We start from the raw sequence: 21,391 nt of genomic DNA, 5'->3' as shown, positions 1-21,391 counted from the left end.
TATAATACTGAAGACACAACAATGCTTGACAATGCATGATCACAATTCTAACCACGATTAAATTTCTTTCCACATTTGATGAAAAAAAAAGAAGAAAACAAAGACAAAAAGAAAAATATATGTTCCATCCATCCATTTTCCGATCCGCTTTTTGTCCTCACAAGGGTCACAGGGGGGTGCTGGAGCCTATCCCAGCTGTCTTCGGGCAGCGGGCGGGGACACCCTAAACCGGTTGCCAGCCAATTGCAGGGCACACAGAGAGACGAACAACCATCCACGCTCACACTCACACTCACACCTAGGGACAATTTAGAGTGTTCCATTAACCTGTCATGCATGTTTTTGGAATGTGGGAGGTAACCTGAGTACCCGGAAAATATTGCTTGTCATGTAATTAATTTTATTCATTATGACAGGGGTGCCCATTACGTCGATCCTGATCTACCGGCAGATATAGGACTCGTCCCAATTAGATCCGAAAGGTGTTGAGGAGAAAAAAAAAAATTGTGTGTGTTTGGACATTTTAGTAATATATGTTTTGTGTTAATGCACACTGCACCCTAATCATCCTATCAGTCTCATTTTCCCAAAGAAAGATTCTAAAATAAAATAAAATAAAGCAGGTAAATCTTTAACCTACGGTGGCGCGTGACTACGTCAGCGGAAGTTGTGAGCGCTCAGCAGTCTGCAATTGCAGCTTGTGATCAGAGCTGTTGCGCTATATCTTTGATCGTCATTATTCTCATTCAGAGTTTGCTTCGTGTGCAATTCACCAAGGGCACGAGCAAAGAATAGGAATCTAGAGGGCTGAGGGAAGCAGGATCAGAAAATGGATGGATGGATCGAGATTAGAGAAGCACACAGCTGCTGGGGAGAGAGAGCATATAGCTGTTCGTGACTTTCACAATTTTCTTGATGTGGATAACTGCGACCGAAAAACAAAACAAAAACAAAAAGCAACTTTTACCTTTGTAGGAAAGATCAGGCTTTGTAGGATTGATCAGGCTAGTGTATATGGACTCTTTTTGGCTGCTGTTTGTCTCGCACACACACACCCACACACATCTACGGAAAACATGCAGGACACCGGCCCTCGAGGACCGGACTTCGACACCTGTGCTGTACAGTATAGCAGGGGTGGCCAACCAGTCAGAGACGAAGAGCCATTCTTTTACTGTGTTGCCAAGAGCCACATACACACGGGCATCCCGTCCTCGCGCGCACACGAACGCACGCACGCGGGTGCCCAAACATGCACTCGCGCACATATGCACGCACGCCATGATGAGCAACAGCCAGAACGGCCTGAACATGAACGAAACCCCCCACCCGCCGCCGCCCCATTTCCTCCTCCCACCCCTTGCGGTCGACTTGGGACCAGTCCACTGGCTCCTGGTCGATTGCGATTGTATTGGGCACCCCTGCCAGAGGTAATTCGCTGATTAGCTTAGCGCATGAGTTTGTTTGCGCATGAGCGGTGATTCAGTCATCTGATTGGCTGCCCTCTATGTCAATCAAGTAACGGGATTGATGATAGGCTGACGTAGGATGTTCTGTGTATTTAGCGCTGTTGTTTGAATGGCATTGCCACCTGCGAGGCGTGTTCTCCACTTGTCGTGTGAAAGCCCGGGAGCCGCATTGAACCAGCGAAAGAGCCGCATGCGGCTCGCAAGCCGCGGGTTGGCCACTCCTGCTGTATCGCATCATCTGGAGTCAAGGCATTTATTATCTGCAGCTGTGCTTATGTCATTAAAATATAGTTGGCCGCACGGCTGCATGCACACAGCACAGGCAACCACAGGCACGTCTGAGTTAATTAAATTAATTAAATCCTCAATGAGATTTTTTTTTCATTTTGGCACTGTAATTTATGGAGACTAGGCTACAGTCATGTCAATGCAACTCAAATGGTTTGTATGCTACACAATTGGCACCTTCTCACAAAGATCACGGCAACGCAGATGAGGTCGTTCCATTCCAGAAAGACCTCAGGTGACCACCAAGGTGCACAATAAATTCCTCCGTCTGCCTGGGTTGGAATGGCCCCTGTGGTGGAGTCTCTGTGGCTGGAAGCTGGGTCACTCTGGTCCCCTGTGCTCAGTCATGTGTCTCAACCTTGTTCTTCGCAATCTTTTTATTTGTATTTTTATTAATTTTTTGGGGGTGCTAATTTTCTAATTTGTGTAGTTGTTTTTGGTTGTCGTTGTTTGTTGTCTGGTTTTATTGATTTTAAGATGCAACTTTGTTGAAAATGTACCGCACTTCGGGTTTCAAGGAGCTATACAACATAATCGATTTGATACACATTATTAACTACCTGTGATGCGTCTGACTTATCTATATATATATATAACTTACAACATGTTAACAATACATATAAGTTCGATTTTTGGAAAAAAAATTGCATTAAACATTTTGAATAAGTCTGTCAGGTGTTTTTTTTTTTTTTTAATAGCCGATAAGGTAACATAAGGTAACAATTAAAAAAAAAGTTTGTATTCCCTTGCAAAACGCAAAGATTTGCGCTCCATACCAAAGACAACGAGATAACGCAGTTTTGTTTTTTTATTTTTATTTTTTGCAAAGAAGCTCTTTTTTTTTTTTAATGTGACTATGTGCTTCCGGGTCATTTTCCGGGTAAATGAAAGCAACACAGGTGGCGCATTTTCACCCATGGTCGAGTTTAATTGAATTTTACTTTGAAATGGGCTTGTTATTGACATTAAGCACGCTTTCCAAAAAAGCAAATTACATCTGAAGCGTTACAAGTCCTCCTCCATTATCCTTGCCACCTCCAACCTCCTGGCGTCTCTCAAACAACTTTGCATTAGATGCTACAGTAGCCAAACTGAAGTACATAAACTTGCATTTAAAAAAAACGTTCCCTTGAAAAAAAAAATTTTTGCAAGGCAACGAGAATGTTTTTTTCTTCCATGTCACCTTAGGGCTAAGTAGGTTTTGTACCTCTCTTTTTAAGTCACTTGAAAAGTTGCCTGCCGTTGATTTCAATCTTGTTTTGGAAGCTCTAACTTCAGAATGTTTCTCACTGTCCTCAATAGTCTTCAGCAGACTTCTGTTCCTCCTTTTTGTCCCATCCTCTGAATGCAAGATCTCGGTCCAACCTTGCTGAGGACCGTTGCTTTAAAATCCCTCGATCCTTAGTGTCTTTTTTACAAAGAGGTTTCAGATAGTTTGTGGCTCTATTTAGGCCTTTTTTGTTTTCAATCCAAATGATGTTGTTACGTCCTTGTGGTATCTGTGGAGGTGTGGTGCGAAGTGTGTGTTTAAACAATGCAGGGATCAGCTTCAAGGCGTACACTGTACAGTTTGGCTTACACTTTTGTACTATCATATAATTTGATTGACCGCTCGTTCGTTTGGAAGCCACATTTTATTTAACTTGATTTGGACGCATGCGCAAATGATTCAGTTTTTTTTGTACGGTGTACACCGTTACGTGTACACTGTACAACAAGCTTCTCCTTCTTACACAAGACATAGAAATGTAATTTTAAGTCTTCCAAGCATTGTTTATTGTAACACATTGAAGTCAAGGAAACTTTTTTTCACATCCCATTCATCAGGTTTGTCAACGTAATTCGCTTCCTCACAGAATGTAGTGTGATATGGTTTCTGTTTTTTTTTTCTCTATCTTTTGTATGTTTTGCTTTTCTTTTTATTTTCTGCACTTTTGCCCATGTCACACTCCAGTCCGGTTGGTGGCGGTATTGCTATTTTAAGATAGTTTGCCAGCCGCAAATAAACCCCATAGCGGAGGATGACATCACGCGTTCCACGTTGTCCCGGACGTGGCAGTTGGTCCGGAGTCTTGGGAAGAAGAAACCCGAGCATTTCTGACACGTTTACCTCTGTCGAAGGGTCTTCGCGAAGCAATCAAACATCATTCAGCAGTCATGGGGCTGACCATATCTACAATCTTTGGTCGACTGTTTGGCAAAAAACAAATGAGGATTTTAATGGGTGAGTTTAAAAAAAAAAGGGCTTGGTTGAGTTTAGCCACACGCTAAGCTAGTCTCAGAGAAGTTCTACTAGAAATTTGCAAATGTTTACGTTCAGAAATGCAAACAGGTGGTCGTATTAAAAGATAAACCATGGGGGTTTACTACGGTGTTGTAAAAAGTGAAAAAAATGACAGTAGAATCGCTTTGTAAGTATAGTTCATTTTCGAAGGCGTTTTTTGGCTTTCTCGAGGATAATTTGACGCAATCTTGATAATCCATCAATTTTGAATGTAGTTTTTCCCCCAACTTTTTTTTTCACACTACCTGTCCAACTTTAGCTATTTTTCTCCAGACATTCGTCGTTCTCGTTCTTCTGGATCGCCTAATTTATGCGATTTTAGCAAATGAATCTTTCCTGTTACTTGAAACCAACCGGCACATTCTGTTAGCTCGACTTGCTCTATTATGTAACAACAAATATGTTGTCGTCATCCAGATGTCGTAACTTGTGTCATTTCACAACGTTCTCCCATAGTTGGTCTGGATGCTGCTGGAAAAACTACCATTCTATACAAGCTGAAGCTTGGTGAGATCGTAACTACCATCCCAACTATAGGTAAAAAGACATCTTTAATGAGCTGTCATATCAGTGCGTCATTTTGTGCTAAGGTCTGCGGTTACATTCTCTCCTCGTGATCAGGTTTCAATGTGGAGACGGTGGAATATAGGAACATCAGTTTCACCGTATGGGATGTGGGTGGCCAGGACAAGATCAGACCCCTGTGGCGACATTACTTCCAGAACACACAGGTATGAGGAATTTGGTGGGGGTCATAAGTGAAATGGAAAATCTAAGTAGCAGCCGGTATTACACACACCTGCACATAGGGCTGGGTAATTCATTGAAATTTAATTGTGGGTTTGATTTTGGCTTATCTTGTTCTTAAAAACGATATTGTCAAACTGATAAACATGTTAAATGGCATGGTGTGTATGCAAGTTCCCGATGTTGTTAAAGTACCCTGAATTTAACATGATACTTGCACAGCAAGCGTCTGATTTTGCCTGCGTGTTTCAAACCGCTTAATGGTGCCCCAGCTAGAGTTTGTTGTCAAACTAAACCGTTTTTTACACACATTGTAGCATTCTATATTTAAATGCAAGACATGCTGTGTTCCAAAAAAAAAAACATTGTCAGTGTGTGAACTCATTCACTCCCAAAGACATATTTATGTATTTTCAGACTTCACACATTCAATCCCATGTACTTAGGTTTTCTTTTTTCCGAGTTTTTTTTTTTCCAAGACTGAAAGTCATTTTTTTAAAAAAATTTATACGGGTCTGAAAATGGGTGTTACTGAATGAGTTTTAAAGGATTTTTTTTTTTTTTTTTTTTTTAATGGGTCTGAAAATGGCTGGGACTGAATGAGTTAATAATCAAGTCTCTGTAAAATCGTATTGACCAGCAAGCAGGAAATTAGCATGAAATGTTCCATCAAATAACGACTATTCATACATAAACGCAGTAGGGATACACATGTCAAGTAATGTAACACCAAAAGTCACAGACTCTTTCCAATCTGTCAAAACCAATTTGTATTACGATGTGTATAGAAAATCATCACACCCTGTGAAACGCTTGACCTTTTGTCACCTTACACCTTGGAATTTACAACAAATTAAATCAAACTTATTTCAACTCTGTGCGCATAATAATTATTAAGAATTAGTAAATCAAATACCTGATTAGGCTAAGTGATCAGCCCCCTCGTGGAGACCCTTACAAACTTACTCTGCGGCAACCAATCAACTTCCAGATCAAACACCGGGCCAAGTGCACCCCACTTGAAATGAATTGCAGGGTTTTGATTACTCTAGAACAGGGTTGCCAAACTCCGGTCTTCAAGGACCGCTTTAATCGCATGTTTTCCCGAGTTGCAATCGGGTTCCTAGAGAGCTTGCTGATGAGCTCATCATTTGAATTCAGGTGTGCTGCAGCAGGGAGAGATGGGAAAACATGCAGGAAAGCGGTCCTCGAGACTTTGACACCCCTGCTTTTGAATAAACCTTTTTTTTTTCTTGGAAAATTTCACCACTCGTAGAACATGGTGGTGAAAGGATTCATTCAACATGATTGGAAGAAGCACATTCAAAGGAACCCCAGGATAAAATTGTTAAAAGGCACAAGTTAGTTGAAGGTTACAAAAAGATTTCAAAGGGCTTTGTCTATCCTTCTAAGTACCGTTCAGAGCATCATTAAGAAGTGGAACGCTTATGGCACCACCAACACCTCACCTAGCCAGGAGGAAGGACATTGATCACAGATGCTACCAAGACACCAAAGGCAACGTTGAAGGATTTACAAGATTTTATGGCTGTGGCTAGTTGGTCTTTGCTCTTGTGTATTTGACAACAATTTCACAAGCTTTAGACAAAGCTGGTCTGTATGGCAGTGTGACAAGAAATCAGCCCCCAGTCGATCGCGATCAACGTATTGGGCATCACTGCCTTAAAATCAGAGGTAATTCACTGACGAGCTTAGCGCCCTTGTTCACGCATGAGCGGTGACCTAAAGGTCAAAATTCAGTTGTCATCTGACTGGTTGCCCTGTATGTCAGTCAAGTAACTGGATTAATGATAAGGGTTGACATCGTAAATTCTGCTGCACTTCGTGCCGTTGTTTCAATGGCAGCGCCACCGACGAGGAGTTTTCTACGCTTGTCATGTGAAAGCCCTGGGGCCGCATGGAACCAGCCAAAGAGCCGCATGCGGCTCGCGAGCTGCGGGTTGGCCACCACCGCTGTAGAGTCATATACAAAAAGGTCATCCATTTTGCTTTCGTCTTGCAGGGACTCATCTTTGTCGTGGACAGCAACGACCGAGAAAGAGTGGCAGAGGCTGCAGACGAGCTCTCAAAGATGGTACGTATTATTGGTGCCGAGAAACATGCCGAAATGGGAATAATACCTCTCTGACTATCAAAATGGAGCATTATCTTTGGATTGAATTTGGCTACGTTCCGTCAGTGAGGTTGCAGGACATTGAGTTCTGTTCCGTACACTAGTTGAAATGTGGCGGGACCAAGGTTATGATTACACATCCACACATATTTTCAGAAATGAACTAAAACAGTGTTTTAAAAAAACACAACTTATCGAAACTACATTTTATGTTTACAACCTAATAAAAACTTTCTCTAATTACAGCGAAAATGCCTTTCATTTTTAATTCCATGCGTGGGTGTCAAGGAGGAAGGAGTGGGTGGTAGGCAGGGATTGGCAGACATCTTTTGTCATCAGGTTTTATTGGCTGAGTTTCAATTGCAAAGTTGTTTGCACAGTTTGGCTACAGTCCCTTAATAGTAAGATTTTCACATAGAGTGCCCTCCAAAAGTTTAGTTTTTGTTGGATACTTTTGGGTTTGAGATGGAAAGCTGAATCTGAAACAGAAGTTCAGAACTCCAGCTCTTATTTCATGGTATCTACATCTGGACAAGTGAAACAACTCAGGGCAGAGCACCTTTTGTTTGAAGGCACCGACTTGAAGTGAGAAAAGCATTGGAACAGATATTATTAAATTCACTTGAAGTGAATAACTTGTAATGCTTGGTGACATCACTCTTACTTGTAATAACTGCATCAAGCCTGTGACCCATTGACTTCTCCAGACTGTTGCGTTCGTCATTTCAAATGCTTTTTCAGGCCCTTCCCGCAGCCTCTTTTCATTGTTTGCTTCTGGAGGTTTCTTTGAGAGGTAAACATGTCTTCAATATATCTACTTTGTTTTTTTTTTTGTGCATTTTTCTGTTAATTGCCAAACAAAATGGGTTTTGTAAACTGCAACATTCATTCTGCTGCACTCATCAAAAGTTATGTCATCACTAAAGACAAGTGAGCCTATTCCAGAAGCAACTTGCACCGTGCTTCACCGACAAGCGTATTTGATTATATTCAGACACATGGGGTTGAAGTCTTTGGTGTATGTGCTTGCAGTTGGGTGAGCAAGAGTTGAAAGATGCCGTGTTGCTGGTGTTTGCCAACAAGCAGGACCTCCCCAACGCCCTTACAATCAGCGAGCTCACAGACAACCTTGGTCTCAACAGGATGCGGAACAAAGAAGTAAGTCGCCTCTGAATGCCCTTGTCTGTGGGGAAAAAAGCGTCGGCTGGTTGCGTACGCTCCCGTGTCATCGTCTCGCCTGCTGTTTGCAGTGGCACATTCAGGCGACCTGCGCCACCCAGGGCACCGGCTTGTACGAAGGACTCGACTGGCTGTCCGCGGAGCTGTGCAAATAGGTGCCAATCATCCGGGCAGATGAAAGCGTGAACTTTCACACGGACTTTCAACGTTTGGCCCTGCAGCTGCGGAACACATGGCTGGTGGCCAGTATGGTTTTTTTTTTTTTTTGTTTTGTTTTGTTTTTTTTTTTGTTTTGTTTTTTTTTTTTGACAGAGAAAGTGTGGGGTGGGGCGGGGGTTGTCATTCTACTTTCATTCCATTGTATGACCAATCTATGAGAGTCATCATGAAAACGATGCAGTTTGACCACTTGAGTAATTCCAGTCTGGTAGCGTGAGGTTGGGTTTTGTGAGGTTCTCGTCAACGGATACGGACCCGCATTGCTGTGATTTATCTTTTGAAGTGTTTTTCTACCACTTAGCCTTCCGGTGAATGGATCTAAAAAGCAACATTGTGCCTTCTAGACTCTCTTTTTATTTCATGCTTAACGCTCACGCTCTCTTAAGATGCTTTTTTTGACTTTAAAGACAAAAGACTTTTTTCTTTCTTTTTCTTTTTTTTTCTTTTTTTTTTACAATTTTTCTGTACGTGCTGCTTCATTGCAAACAGTTTTCCTCAATGCATGTAACAACCAAAAGTCTGCACTTGCATTTGTCAAGACTAACACAATTGTCCCATCGAGCAATTGTTTGAGAGAAGATTCATTGTCTCGTCATTGCTAAAATTGTTTCGATGACATATAAGTAGGTTTTTTGTTTTGCTTGGAATGTTTGCTAGCAAATGCTTAATATTGAGAACAATTTTATACGCCTATATACTTCATTGTTTGCTCCATCTTGGAAAAAACAATTGGTGGGGGTGTGCACTCCGGCATTCGCTTGCAGAACCTAAAATTTGTGATTGTTTATAACAAGAATTTGCTTTAAAGTGTATTACAAATAAGTTCACAATAAAGATTTTAAAAATATATATTTGAGTTCTCCTGTTACCAAATTCAATTCCAAGAAAACATGCATTTATCTGGAGTCTTTAATACAAGCCAATCCATATTAATGCTAATTTTTGATTCATACTATTACAAAAGGGTTTGTTTCTTTGTGTATAACTGTCATTCATAATTTACTGCAATGCATCCCACTGAGCGGTTTCTAATACTGTATTATGAAAATATTAGATTAAAATCACAACAATTATTCTTTGTGCTATTCCTGTTACAGTGCCTTGGAAAACTTATCGTGAAGTGCACTTTTTTTTTAAACCAAAAAAAAACAAACAAACTATGTGTACAAATAAATGTTGCCCAAAAAGTTCAATTTTGACCAAAGTACCTTGTTTGACTGTTGTGCCTCCTCTGTGCCTCATGGCAAACTTTGTCTTTGTGCCACTCTTCCATAAAGGCCAGATTTGTACAATGTGCGACGAATAGTTTCACCACCTAAGTTGTGGATCTCAGCAGTTCATCCAGAGTGATCGTGGCCCTCTTGGCTGCACCTCTTGATCGGTGCTCTCCTTGTTTGGGCCAAAAGTTTAGCGGAACAGCCGGGTGTCTTAGTACGTTTGCAGTTCATTTCGATATGATTCATGGAACATTGCTCTGAGAGATGTTTAAAGCTTGTGAAATTTCCGAAGAGAAAAGGGGGTGAATAATGTTTCATGTCCTACTTTTCAGTTTATTTGTCACAAAAAAAAAAGGACATTGTATAAGTGTAGTTACGGTTAACGATTGTGTCCCACTTGGTGTCGATTCTTCACAAAAACAAAAAAAAACTTTTTTTTTTTTTTAATATTTTTTTGAAATGTGGGAAAATATCAAAAAGTTCAAGGGAGGCTAATATTTTTGCTAGGAACAGTATATCATCATAAACGAAACAAGACAAGAGACTTTGGGGGATTAGGACATGGATACTGAGTGTTTGCATTTGGATGTATAAGCGCTATTTAATTGGTCTAACGCATTTACAGCATGACAGCTAAAGCTAATCTGTTTTAGCAAAGATAGGTCAGCTCTGTGTCTGCCTGTCAGCAAGCTGCCGAGTGGGTCAGTATTAAACAACTCGTGTATTGTTTTACTTTTATTTTTTTGTGCCTCTGGGTTTGGACTAAATACGATTAATGGAACTTATAGTGCCTCTGTCCAACATATTTCAGAAGGTAAGTGTTGAGTGAACTTGAACTAGTTGGACCCTTAGTCGTGTCGGACAGGCTGATATTGGGTGTGGAGTGTTAGACCTCCCTGGTGTAGGATGCAGACCCATGTTCCAGTTCCGCGACCCGCTTACTCCCAGGCCAGGGAGAACCTGGTAAAAGCAATCCCGCCCAAGCTCCTGTGTCTACTTGCCTGTGGGGGAGTGGACTGCCGTTATGAAGGACCAGAGTGTTGGAAAACAAACCAGCAGGTCATCAGAGGCATTTTCTCATCATGGTAGGACTATATGATTGACTCCTAAACAATCAGGAGCAAAAGGCATTTGGTTATTTATACCATGTACTCTTCCCTGAAATCCCAGGGTGACTGATGACATCATCGCCATGGCGCGACCTTCCAAAATCTTGATTGACAAGTATAACATCATTGAGCAATTCCAGCGGTATTGCCTTGAGTTTATGTCTGAAGTAAAACAACAAATGTGGGCGGTGGCATTGTGTTCTCATATGTGACTTCTTTCCTAGATTAAATATCAGATCCATCATAAACATGCAAATGCCAGGCGAGCATGCTCACTGCGGACCCCCCTTGGACCCCAAGAGTGGCTTCACGTACTCGCCGCAGACCTTCATGGAGAATGACAGTGAGATACTCAAACTTGCCGAGGGACGTTTGCCGCCCATAGGATATTTCATAGCCCACTACCTGATATTGAAGTTTAATAATAGGGCGGCTCCCACGTTTTTGTGTGCGTGTGTCGTTGCCCTGGGCATTTTGTGTGTTTTTTCAAAGTTTACTATTAGGGCGGCCCCCACCTTTTTTTGTGTGTGTCAATGCCCTGGGCAGTTTTTTTTTTTTTTTTTTTTTTTAGCAGAGGGGGGGTTAACCATGTGGGCTGCCTTAGCTCAGGCTCATGAGAGCTTTAAATAAAATGTAATTCTGAAGTGACACCAAGTGCAAGGAAAAGATATCCCCTCAAGAAGTCCTAGTCATGTATTTTTCAGAACCTGTCGTGAAGAGAAAAGTTGGCGATGAGAAAAAAAAATTTTCAGAAAAACCTTAGACATGTTTTTTATTTATTGCCCTGAATGCACAGAGAAAGTTTTAGTGCTCAAGTAATCAAATGCCAATACAGCTACTCAACGACACACGCTGAGGGGTATATGCGAAGTACCAGGAAGACAAGAGAGAAGATCATGTCACCAATCTTGTTCAGGTTTTGAAGAACCGCTAATGTTCTGAACAGTTATTAATAAAGATTGAGAAGATTGGGTTCGGGTTTTTTTTTTCTTTTTAATACTTGAACCCCTTTTTTGTGGAATACTTGATGCAATCCAGACACACCCGATGTCCAGCTGACTCCACATGAGTTAAGTTCATGAGCACTTGTAATCGTTTTTGGACAATGTTATGCTTCCAATTTTGTGGTAACAAAATTCCCCCAAACAAACTTCAAAGTCTTATGAAAAGTCTTCCCAGAAGAGTGCAAGAGCAACAAATGTCTATTTGTAGTTCCAGGAGTGTTTTTTTTTTTTTTGTACTGCTGCTGGACTGAATTTCATTAGTGTTGAGGCCAGTGAGTGCACGTTTCTCATCAAATCATCCAAAATATTTAATGTGCATGTTTGTTCATTTTGCAGTTTACTTTTACAACTTTGGGATGCCAGACTTCTGCGTGTCTTCCTTGGTCAACATAATAGATGGAGTAAAGGTGCTGGCCTTCGCAGTAGGGGAAGGCAGGGTTGCTGTGCACTGCCACGCAGGCCTTGGCAGAACAGGTTTGGGCTCCATCAGTGGTCTCCTAGCAAACGTGACAGTACGCCATACAAAACGTTGTACTGTGACTGCTCCAAAGGTGTCCTGATAGCCTGCTACTTAATCTACACTTTGCGCATCACTCCCAGCGAGGCTGTCCATTACGTTCGCATCAAGAGGCCGCGCTCCATCCAAACTCGAGCACAGATCAGCCAGGTGTTCGACTTCGCTCGGCTGCTAAGCACACAGCTGGTGCAATACCCAGACCTCAGCCTGCGACACGGATCCCCCGTCACTCTGCAGCACTACCTCAACCGTCAGGCGCTTCTGTTGCACGGCCAAGAGGCCCGCACGCTCAGACACATACCAAAGGTCAGGATTTGATGGTCGTCCGTGTCGCTAACTGTACAGCGTCATTGATCTTGCCATCTCATCAGGTGGTGTACCTCTTGTGTGTGCACCTCTCCTGCTTGGCGATGGGACTACCCGCAGCTCCGGAGGTAAATGCCGAACTGGAGAAGAGGTCAGCACTTAGGATCCTGACCAGAGTGGTGAGGGAGACCCTGGTGTCTAAACAGTTCCTGCCCTTACTGAGGGAACATCACAACATCAAACGGGTGGGCTCGGGCTCCGTGTCCTCCTGGGATGAGCAACTGGGATTCATGGAGAGGAAGAGGGATTTGCTTCTGGACAAGCGCAGCTACAGTGACTCTGACCTCTGCAAGATGGTGGTAAATGAATCTGAATTTCACACATTCAGAAATCCAGAGTCCAAATTGACTTCTTGTCAAGAGGGACTTCAGTTCAGTGAACTTTTTAAGATGAAAAACAAGTGGTTTCTGTTTCCTTTGGCTCTTCTTTTTTTACTTTATCCACCACTGCTGGCAAAGATTAAAAAAAAAAAAGTTCAGCAGTAGATATACCGTATTGGCCCGAATATAAGACGGGTGTTTTTTTGCATTGAAATAGGACTGAAAAAGTGGGGCTCGTCTTATATTCGGGGTCGAGACATTATACCCATTTACGACGCTAGATAGCGCCAGATATCAATGAAGCGAATGCTGAACTTGACTCCCAGGCCAAGTGAACCCCTACCACTAAGAATAAAAATAAAAAATAGCGGTAAGAAGGAAAAGAGAAGAAAATAATAAAAGAGATATCAAAAAATGGAGAAACGTCGTGACAATCTGGAGAAAAGTGGGTCGAAGATCGGCCAGGTTAACCGGCAGCTGAGGAGAAGTTATGATGTAATTTACATTTCAAAAACCAGAAGCCATTCATTTACGAATGTGATTGCACTTTAGATTTGAATGAGTCAAAATAACATGCGTTTTCTCTCAAATATATTGTCATAAACATTTGTTTCAGATGTACTGTAATTATTTTCTGCATAAAAATTAATTTGGTGTTCAAAAAGTCTTTTTTCAAACTTGAGTCTTGGAAAAGAGGGGGTCGTCTTATAATCAGGCCCGTCTTATATTCGGGCCAATACGGTAGTTCAGAAAATAGAATAATGCAATGTCAGAAATTGGAACAAAGGTCTCTTTCTCGATTGCTTGTTACATTACACCACCGTCTACAATAACTAAGGACTGTACACTAAAGCTGTGAGAAACTTTCATCGCTTACGTTACAATAATCTTCAGTTTATGGCGTTCCCGCCAATATTGATGGTTTATATTGTCTGTACATTTGATGACGCTAGGTTCCTCTGGAACAGATTGATTCCTTTTCCATCATTTCTTCTGGGAAAAATGAATTGTAAATCTGAACAAATAAGAACTCAATTCTTGTCATTTCATTTGATCTTGTCCTGCAGGATCTGGAGATGAGTCCCTGGTGTGCATGGGATGTGATAGAACCTGACCTGAGACCACTGAGCTCCAAGACTGCCACACTTTCACCACAAATGATCACCAAGAACCATTCGCATGCACGCTTTATGCGACCAAGCAACAACTCCGCTAGGAACTTAAAGTGTACGGTCAAAAAGGCTCAATCCAAGTACAGCTCCAACATGGAGGTAAAATCGACCGACTATTTAGGATTGTAAAATGTGTGATGAATTCTCTGACTCATGATGATTCCGCAATAGTTGTCCAGGAGCACACAGAATGTGCGCCCGACCTCAGTGGCTCGTGCAATTGCTAAGGCAATGGCGGACCAAGATCCACCGGAAGAAACCATTCTGAGGCGATCGTCTCTTCTACAGGTGCAAATCCCACATTGGCACATTTTTCTAACAATTTTCCAAAGTCAGTCACTCACCTCCCTAACAGGAGGAGCTGAACAGCAGCGAATGTGGCTGGGCTCTTTTGGTGACAGAGACGGATGCTCGGGTTCTCACGTGTCTGCTGTGGACCTGGCTTGAGAAGCTCAAAGTCTGTCATTAGACTTCAAGCAAAACACAATTATGTCAGGATTTACATTTCATCCAACTTAATATTCCATCATATTTGATCCATGTTTACACAGGAGCCTGTTCTTGGTGCCGAGGATATAGTAAGGTTAAGTTGTGTGGGACGCAACAGGAAGCCTCTTAGTGTACTCAAGAAGGTAAGGTACCAAAACATATTGATAATCGTGTTTAATGCTACAGCAATGGACAAGCTACTCATTTTTTTTTCATCCCCTTAAAAGCTGTCGGTCAAAAGATCAGTTCTGCTTTAGGGCCAGTAGTGTTGGAGATCCATTCGAGATGCGAGATCTCCCAGTTCTGAAATACTGGGATTCTTTATGCACAACAGAAAAGCAATGTGGAGATCGTCGCACTACAAAGCATTCAATTATGTCAACCCATCGCTTCTCACAGCTTTTAAGGAATCCAAAGGAGCGAGTTTGTTGTTTCTTTCTTGGATATGGTGGTTATAATGCTTATGTTTATCTTCACATCTGCTACTTGTAACAATTCTAAATCATGTGTTAAATGGTAAACTGTGGTGTTGTATCAGTCTATTTTATTCACAACTATTAAGGAAACCTGCAGGTGATTCTTCTGATTTTTTTTTTTTTTAATTTTATGTTATTTTATTATGACGAGAGCTGTGCTAGCATTAGCACTTGAGCCAATAACAAAGTAAGTAAATGTCGAACTTGGAACTGGAAATTCAGTGTATCCTCAAATTGTTCCTGATCATGCTGGCGAACATTATTGAGGAAGAAAAAAAATGCCTTAATTTTGTATGGTTAAATTGTGCCTGGAGTGGAGATAACACCAGGAAGTGGACTCATGTCTGATTTTACTGCATTTTCAAATCCAGCAATTTCAAGTAATCATCCTTATCTTTTCAGTCACAGAGGAACACTATCTATTGTCTCTTGCGTTGTGTCAACACGGTGACCAGCCTGTGTCCACACAGAGAAGATGCAGTGCTGAAGCGTCTGCTCCGAGCACTGACAAAGGTCAGGGGATAACAGCGCGTTTGCGTTGTTCTTCTTCCTTAGGGAGGAAAGCACTCACAAGATCGCTATTTGTCTTTTTGACTCAACAGCGGCCTCAAGAGGACATGCAAAACCTTGCAAGTTTAATAAAACTCATGAGGGCCCATTTGAGGGAGACGCTTCCCAACAACAGTTACATCCAGAGGGCCTGCAGCTGCAATGCTGCACTTTGATTTTTTTTTTCTTTACTATGAATGGGTCAAAGAACTAGCTTGGGCGATTGTGGTTACAAGAGTGCATGGTCCGTTACTGACAAACTTGGTGATTTTCATTTGATTGTAATATGTCTGCGGCCTAGAATTTTTTTAAAATTAAAACTTAACTATTGCGTTAGCGTAGATTAGTTAGAGACTATGTCATGTTCCAGTTTATAGATCAGAGCTCTGCTGTAAACCGAGCACTCCCTTAAATTCTTAAGTTTTTAAATCTTGATGATTTCAAAACTGCAGTAGAGTAGTAAACGTTTGGCTAACTCATGTCAACCATTAATGTGCAAACTCCATTTTGCCGTGTTGGCGTTCTATGCATGATGGATCATTGTCACTTTTTTTAAATTTTTTTTTTAGCAATTACAGAACATTGAAACAAGTCACACTGAACCATGACTGTTTTCTGAGTCATTCACACATTACCTTCTCTTTAATAACTATTTCGAGATTTTTATATATACCTGATCACCATGACATCACAGGCACGAATGTACATCAGGGTGGGGAAAACTCTGATTGCACCACTATTATTGAAATGCTTACATGTTATTTGACCAAGGCAGACCAAGTGAGAAAACAGGGTAAATGGCTGGAAAAATGATTTTGTCTTTTTCTCAACCAACCGGAGTGTAGATGTGTTAAGTGACTGTCATAAAATATGCTAATATATGAGGTAAATTGCTTCCAAGGGGATCCAAACAACAACTAGAAATAGAAGCGGTGGAAATCCAAACATAGTTATGGTCCTCAGAAGCACGACAGGATAACTCATCTTTCATCCCCCAATAACTCTTGAAAGATACCTTGCTTTTTTTATACAGACATATCTCATCATATTTGAGGTCATGTAATCAAAGTTAATTACATTTTTGGGGGATGCCAAAGAGGGTGATACAGTGCCAGCATTTTTATCATTATCTTCTTCTTCTCCTTTCGGCTTGTCCCTTTTCAGGGGTTGCCACAGCGAGTCATTATTTTCCATCTTTCCCTGTTCTCTGCATCCTCTACTCTGACTCCAACTACCTGCATGTCTTCCCTCACGGCATCCATGAATCTCCTCTTTGGCCTTCCTCTCTGTCTCCTACCTGGTAGCTCCATCTCTAGCATTTTCCTACCAATGTATCCACTGTCCCTCCTCTGTACATGTCCAAACCATCTCAGTCTGGCCTCTCTCACTTTTTCTCCAAACTTTCCTGTCTGAGTTGTCCCTCTGATGACCTCATTTCTGATCCTGTCCATCCTTGTCACTCCTAAGGAGAATCTCAGCATCTTTAAACTCAGCCACCTCTAACTCTGCCTCCTGTCTTTTGCCAATTTTTATCATTATAAATGTATTAATTATATTATTACACAGCTTGTGAAATCATACTTTCTTGTGGTATCTCATCTTTATAATTCCGTCCACATTTAAGGGAAATGTGATGCCTCGTTCCTTTTCTGAAAAACTGATCAGTCGGAAGGGGTCATTTTTGCCTACTTTTTGAAGTCTTTAAAATGTCATAACTTACGTAAATCTTAACATCTTGACCAAATTTAAACACAATTCAATATTCTAGGTTTTAAGTGAGAAACGCAACCGATTATTTCCCCCAAACCTTCTTGGGTGGAGGGGGGCATCTTCACGCAAATCATTCACGCATGCGCATGCATCTGCACGCGCACCCGTCTGGCTATTATTTCCGCTTCATTCTCCAATTACACTTTTGATCCACCTTTTTCGTGCGAACGGTTGCTTTATCTGTCAAAATGCCAAATTTCCGTTCTTGTCACTTTTAAAGGAAATGCGACTTCTGAAAGAGGCGTTTGGGCGACTCGAAACTGTGACGTCACCGACGGTGAGGTTCTGATCAGCGTCGGACGAGCGCGCGCACTGTTAAACCGACACAACAGTTTTGTGCATAAGCACTTGTGTACTGTGTTTCTCGCACACGCCACCCGAGTACAAATGGGCCGCCCGGTGACACGTCATCACATTCAGGCTGTAATTATGTCATCTCCCAGCCGGGACGCAGGGACGGCGTCATATGCTAAAATGCTGGATAGCCCTTTTTGTCCAACGCGTGAAACTTCGACAAGAAAATCAAGGGTCGACCTGACAGGTCAGTCGTGCAATTAAAAAAAAAATGGTTTCAAGCTAAAAAAAAAATACCCAATTAATACTGCACGATAATACAAAAATTAAAAATGCTATGAATCGTACGCTTGAATTGCGTTAAGTGTTGCAATCGTGTGAATCGTTCAGGAAACTCGGATTTGCAAAGATCGAAAGTTACAAAATGTTTTCACGACATGCTCAGTGTTAGAAATTCCGTCACTTGCTTGAGTTTTGGACACATGTTCAGCATGTCCAGCCATCTCCCTGGCAACATTGTCATAGTGAAGTGGGCCGGCTCGAAACAATTCGTGTTGTAGTTCAATGAGCGCGCTGAAATCCGGACCACATGAAGACTAGAGAGAAAGAGAGGATTAGAATTTGCAAAAGGTAAATTATTTCAACCAACATCTTGAATTCACCCCACTGCATTAAGAAAAATATCGAATCTTTAAAGAACCCTAAAATAACCATTTCTTCCTGGGAGACATTTTTGTGGTTGAGTTACAGGCGCAGCTAAATGTTGCGTTGCTTTAGTGTAATATTTACAGGTGACTGTCATACTGTCAGCCAGCACAGTGGACTCACAGTTCTGAGATTCTTGGTTAAAATATTCCTGTGCGGGGTTTGCATGCTCTCCCCATGCTTGCGGGTGTCTTCTGCTGCTCCTTGGGTACTCCAACAACCTCCCACATTCTGAAAAAACATGCATTTAAATCACATGTCAACCTTTTTTGTGGCCCACTAAAACAAATAAACTGTCTACTTCATCTGTTTTGCTAAATAGAATTGTTCTTTTTAATTTGGGCCGAAAATCCATCCCAATTTCTCTTGTCTTTTTCGGATATTATAGATGGATGGATTCATAGATATAGATCCATGGATGGATGAATAGATAGATAAACACTGTAGATAGATAAATGACAATCAATGCAATTGTATGTATAATGAAAATTTCGATTTTACATTCATGTCACTTGGTGTCAACCTCAAGGCCCAGGGACCACATCTGCCCCCTACATAATTTTAAGTGGCCCGAATTAGCAAACCAAACATGTCAGATTCCATGATGCGTGCTAAAATCTGTACCAAAATGTCAAATTGTCATATGTAATAAATAATAACATTCAGATATTGAAAGCAATTCCTTGTTGTCAAAACCTTTATTTACAGTATTGTAAACAATAGTTGAAAAAAACCCATTATTCTTGAATTTGGATTTCAAAACCAATCATCCATCACCTTGTTATGGCCTGTGTTTGTAAAAATATGAGTAGGTGATTCAACACATCACTGCATAAGGGCCCTCCAAGGGAAACTAACTACAATGTGGCCTGTGACAAAAATGACCTTGACAGCCCTTATTTATATCATTTCCAAAGTCATAATGTGAAAATATAAAACTGTGACCTGTGGTAAATATGAGTTTGACACCTGTGTTCTAAATCGTACACAAAGGCCTGTCTGTTGATACAGTGGATATCAAACGTCTACGCAACCGTTAAAATTTCAGAGTTTCGTGTTAGAAAAATAAAAAGATAAAAAGATTAATTTCAAAACTCTTTCCATCATTGATGTGACCTGTAACGCATACAACTCAATTGAATGTTTTTCACCTTTCATATAAAAAAACAAACAAACAAACAAACAAACTCGAATGTTGTGGTTGTATAAGTGTGCATACCCTGACGCTGCTGTGTTCAGAATTCAAGCACATGCAATATCAACACAAAATCGGATAAAACCAAGGACCGATGGAACACTACAACTACAGTGAAGCATGGTGGCAGCATCATGCCATGGGGCTGTATCTCTTCAGATGAATCAGGGACCTTGGTCAAGGTGGAAAGATTTTGAAACAAGTCAAATGTTTGCACCAAACCTTTAGGCTCTTGTTGGGGGGTGGGGTGTGTATATATATATAGTATGTCAGAAAAAGTCAGCTAGGATATCACAAATTTATTTGGGGTTGATTTGAGGCATTACCGCTATTTCTATTATTTATTTTTGCTTACACCCTCAGTAATTAAATTTTTTTTCTCTTGCATTGTACTGGATGACGGTCATGATGATGGCAAAAAGTAGTGAAATTCTTCATCTCCGTCTTGTTTTTTATTTCACAAAACCCTGGTATTTGACCAACGGTGTGCCGACTTTTCTTTTATATCCACTGTATGTGACTGGTGTCCAGTCCAGGATATACCCGGACTAATCAGTTAGTATTGGCTAATCATACAAGTGGAGGTCAGCTGGTTGTTTTCACGCTGCCCATCGAATGGAAAACAAAATGTTGGTATTTGTTACAGATAATGCCTGATGAAGAGCCTTGGGTTGGATCATGGAGGCCCCACAGACCGCGAGGGCCCATAGCTGCCCTCTATAGCAGCCCAGGGCCAAAGTATGCCTTGCCTTCACTGACAGGTAGAATACCTTTCCCCCCCCCCCCCATACTAGAAACAATGTTTGTGGTATCCTCACAGAATATGCATTCTTTTTTTTTTTTTTTTTTTTTCATCCAGGTTCTACACTACATGATCCGACAAAACACAAAGCCCCCAGTTTCAGCTTCCGTGCCCACTATGACATAAGCACGCAAGAAACCTCACCCGGACCTAAACACCTCATCCCCTCCAATATCACCAAAAATGGCCGGGATGGGACACCAGCATTTTCGTTCGGTAGTCGTCCCAAGGATGCAGTGCGCGCCCAAGTCCCTGCACCCAGTGAGTATGACACACGTCTTTCTTTTTTTTTTCGCAGCACAACTATGTTCTTGGGAATGATGACATTTTCATTTGCTGTTTTTAGACCATTACCACCTTGAAAGTTCAGACAAGGTCACTTATCACACTTCTCCTTCTTATACGTTGTCCGGGAGGTGGAAACAAGTTGCACAGAGCAACCAGACTACTCCTGGTAAGTTTTTTCTTGACATTTCCCTTTTCTGGAATGAGCAAATATAATGTCTACAGCAGGGTACATGCATTACCATCCGTTCTGATTTTTAAAATCGGGATGTGTTTTGTTATACTTCCAATAGTGTGTGATGTAATCACAGCATGCCTCACAAATAGCGGCATCTCTACAGCCGTTCGCTAGTCTCCTACCCCAAACTTGATGTCTCTCGTAGTACTGAGACTAACCTGTGAGTAGCACCAACCTTCCTACTGCCGGAAACACAAAGATCCAGTCGTACAGCGGTGCGTTTAGGAATGGTATTGTATCAAAATACAAGCCATCGCGAACAAGAGTCAACAATTCCCCAAAAGTACATTCAAACACTTTAAATCCACTCCCAGTAGAGGTTTACTGTCAATCCAAACATAAAACAACAACAATTCCGCATGTATTTAAAATGACTGAATCAACTCTTACCAAAACTGTAGACTGGCTAAAGAATAGAATCTATGTGGTGGTGTTGTAACGCTTTAAGCACTGGCTAATTGCAACACAAAGGTGCAGCAACACATGCAGACAAGAATGTGACAAAACTCACAGGCAGACAGTATATTTATGAATTTGTATCTCCATGCACCACTGTAGAATAT

The 21,391-nt window shown here is 41.4% G+C and overlaps 3 protein-coding genes across 3 annotated transcripts in view; all 3 read left to right on the top strand.

Moving 5' to 3' along the window:
* The first annotated feature begins 3,791 nt into the window (after positions 1-3,791).
* On the top strand, positions 3,792-9,167 carry LOC109507643 (ADP-ribosylation factor 4-like). The gene is made up of 6 exons (XM_019857244.1): positions 3,792-3,981; positions 4,498-4,578; positions 4,663-4,772; positions 6,812-6,883; positions 7,955-8,080; positions 8,173-9,167. The coding sequence occupies exons 1-6, from the start codon at positions 3,915-3,917 to the stop codon at positions 8,254-8,256; spliced, it is 540 nt and encodes a 179-aa protein (XP_019712803.1). The 5' UTR covers positions 3,792-3,914; the 3' UTR covers positions 8,257-9,167.
* Positions 9,168-9,991: 824 nt separating this feature from the next.
* On the top strand, positions 9,992-16,453 carry LOC109507644 (protein tyrosine phosphatase domain-containing protein 1). The gene is made up of 12 exons (XM_019857245.1): positions 9,992-10,622; positions 10,708-10,788; positions 10,871-10,989; positions 11,987-12,124; positions 12,202-12,473; positions 12,539-12,832; positions 13,921-14,124; positions 14,197-14,313; positions 14,381-14,482; positions 14,577-14,657; positions 15,393-15,503; positions 15,593-16,453. Exons 1-12 carry the CDS (start codon positions 10,444-10,446, stop codon positions 15,713-15,715), a joined length of 1,821 nt encoding a protein of 606 aa, XP_019712804.1. The 5' UTR covers positions 9,992-10,443; the 3' UTR covers positions 15,716-16,453.
* Positions 16,454-17,149: 696 nt separating this feature from the next.
* LOC109507486 (outer dense fiber protein 3-B-like) overlaps positions 17,150-21,391 on the top strand; it is an 8,959-nt gene continuing 4,717 nt past the window's right edge. The window contains exons 1-4 of the mRNA XM_019856942.1: positions 17,150-17,850; positions 20,150-20,264; positions 20,363-20,566; positions 20,652-20,759. Coding sequence (XP_019712501.1) covers positions 20,153-20,264; positions 20,363-20,566; positions 20,652-20,759 — 424 coding nt within the window. The 5' untranslated portion in view covers positions 17,150-17,850; positions 20,150-20,152. The remainder of the gene's footprint in view (positions 17,851-20,149; positions 20,265-20,362; positions 20,567-20,651; positions 20,760-21,391) is intronic.

Source organism: Hippocampus comes, unplaced genomic scaffold (assembly GCF_001891065.2).
Source record: "Hippocampus comes isolate QL1 unplaced genomic scaffold, H_comes_QL1_v1.1 scaffold186, whole genome shotgun sequence".
NCBI lineage: Eukaryota > Metazoa > Chordata > Actinopteri > Syngnathiformes > Syngnathidae > Hippocampus > Hippocampus comes.
This window is presented reverse-complemented; position numbering and strand designations above follow the sequence as displayed.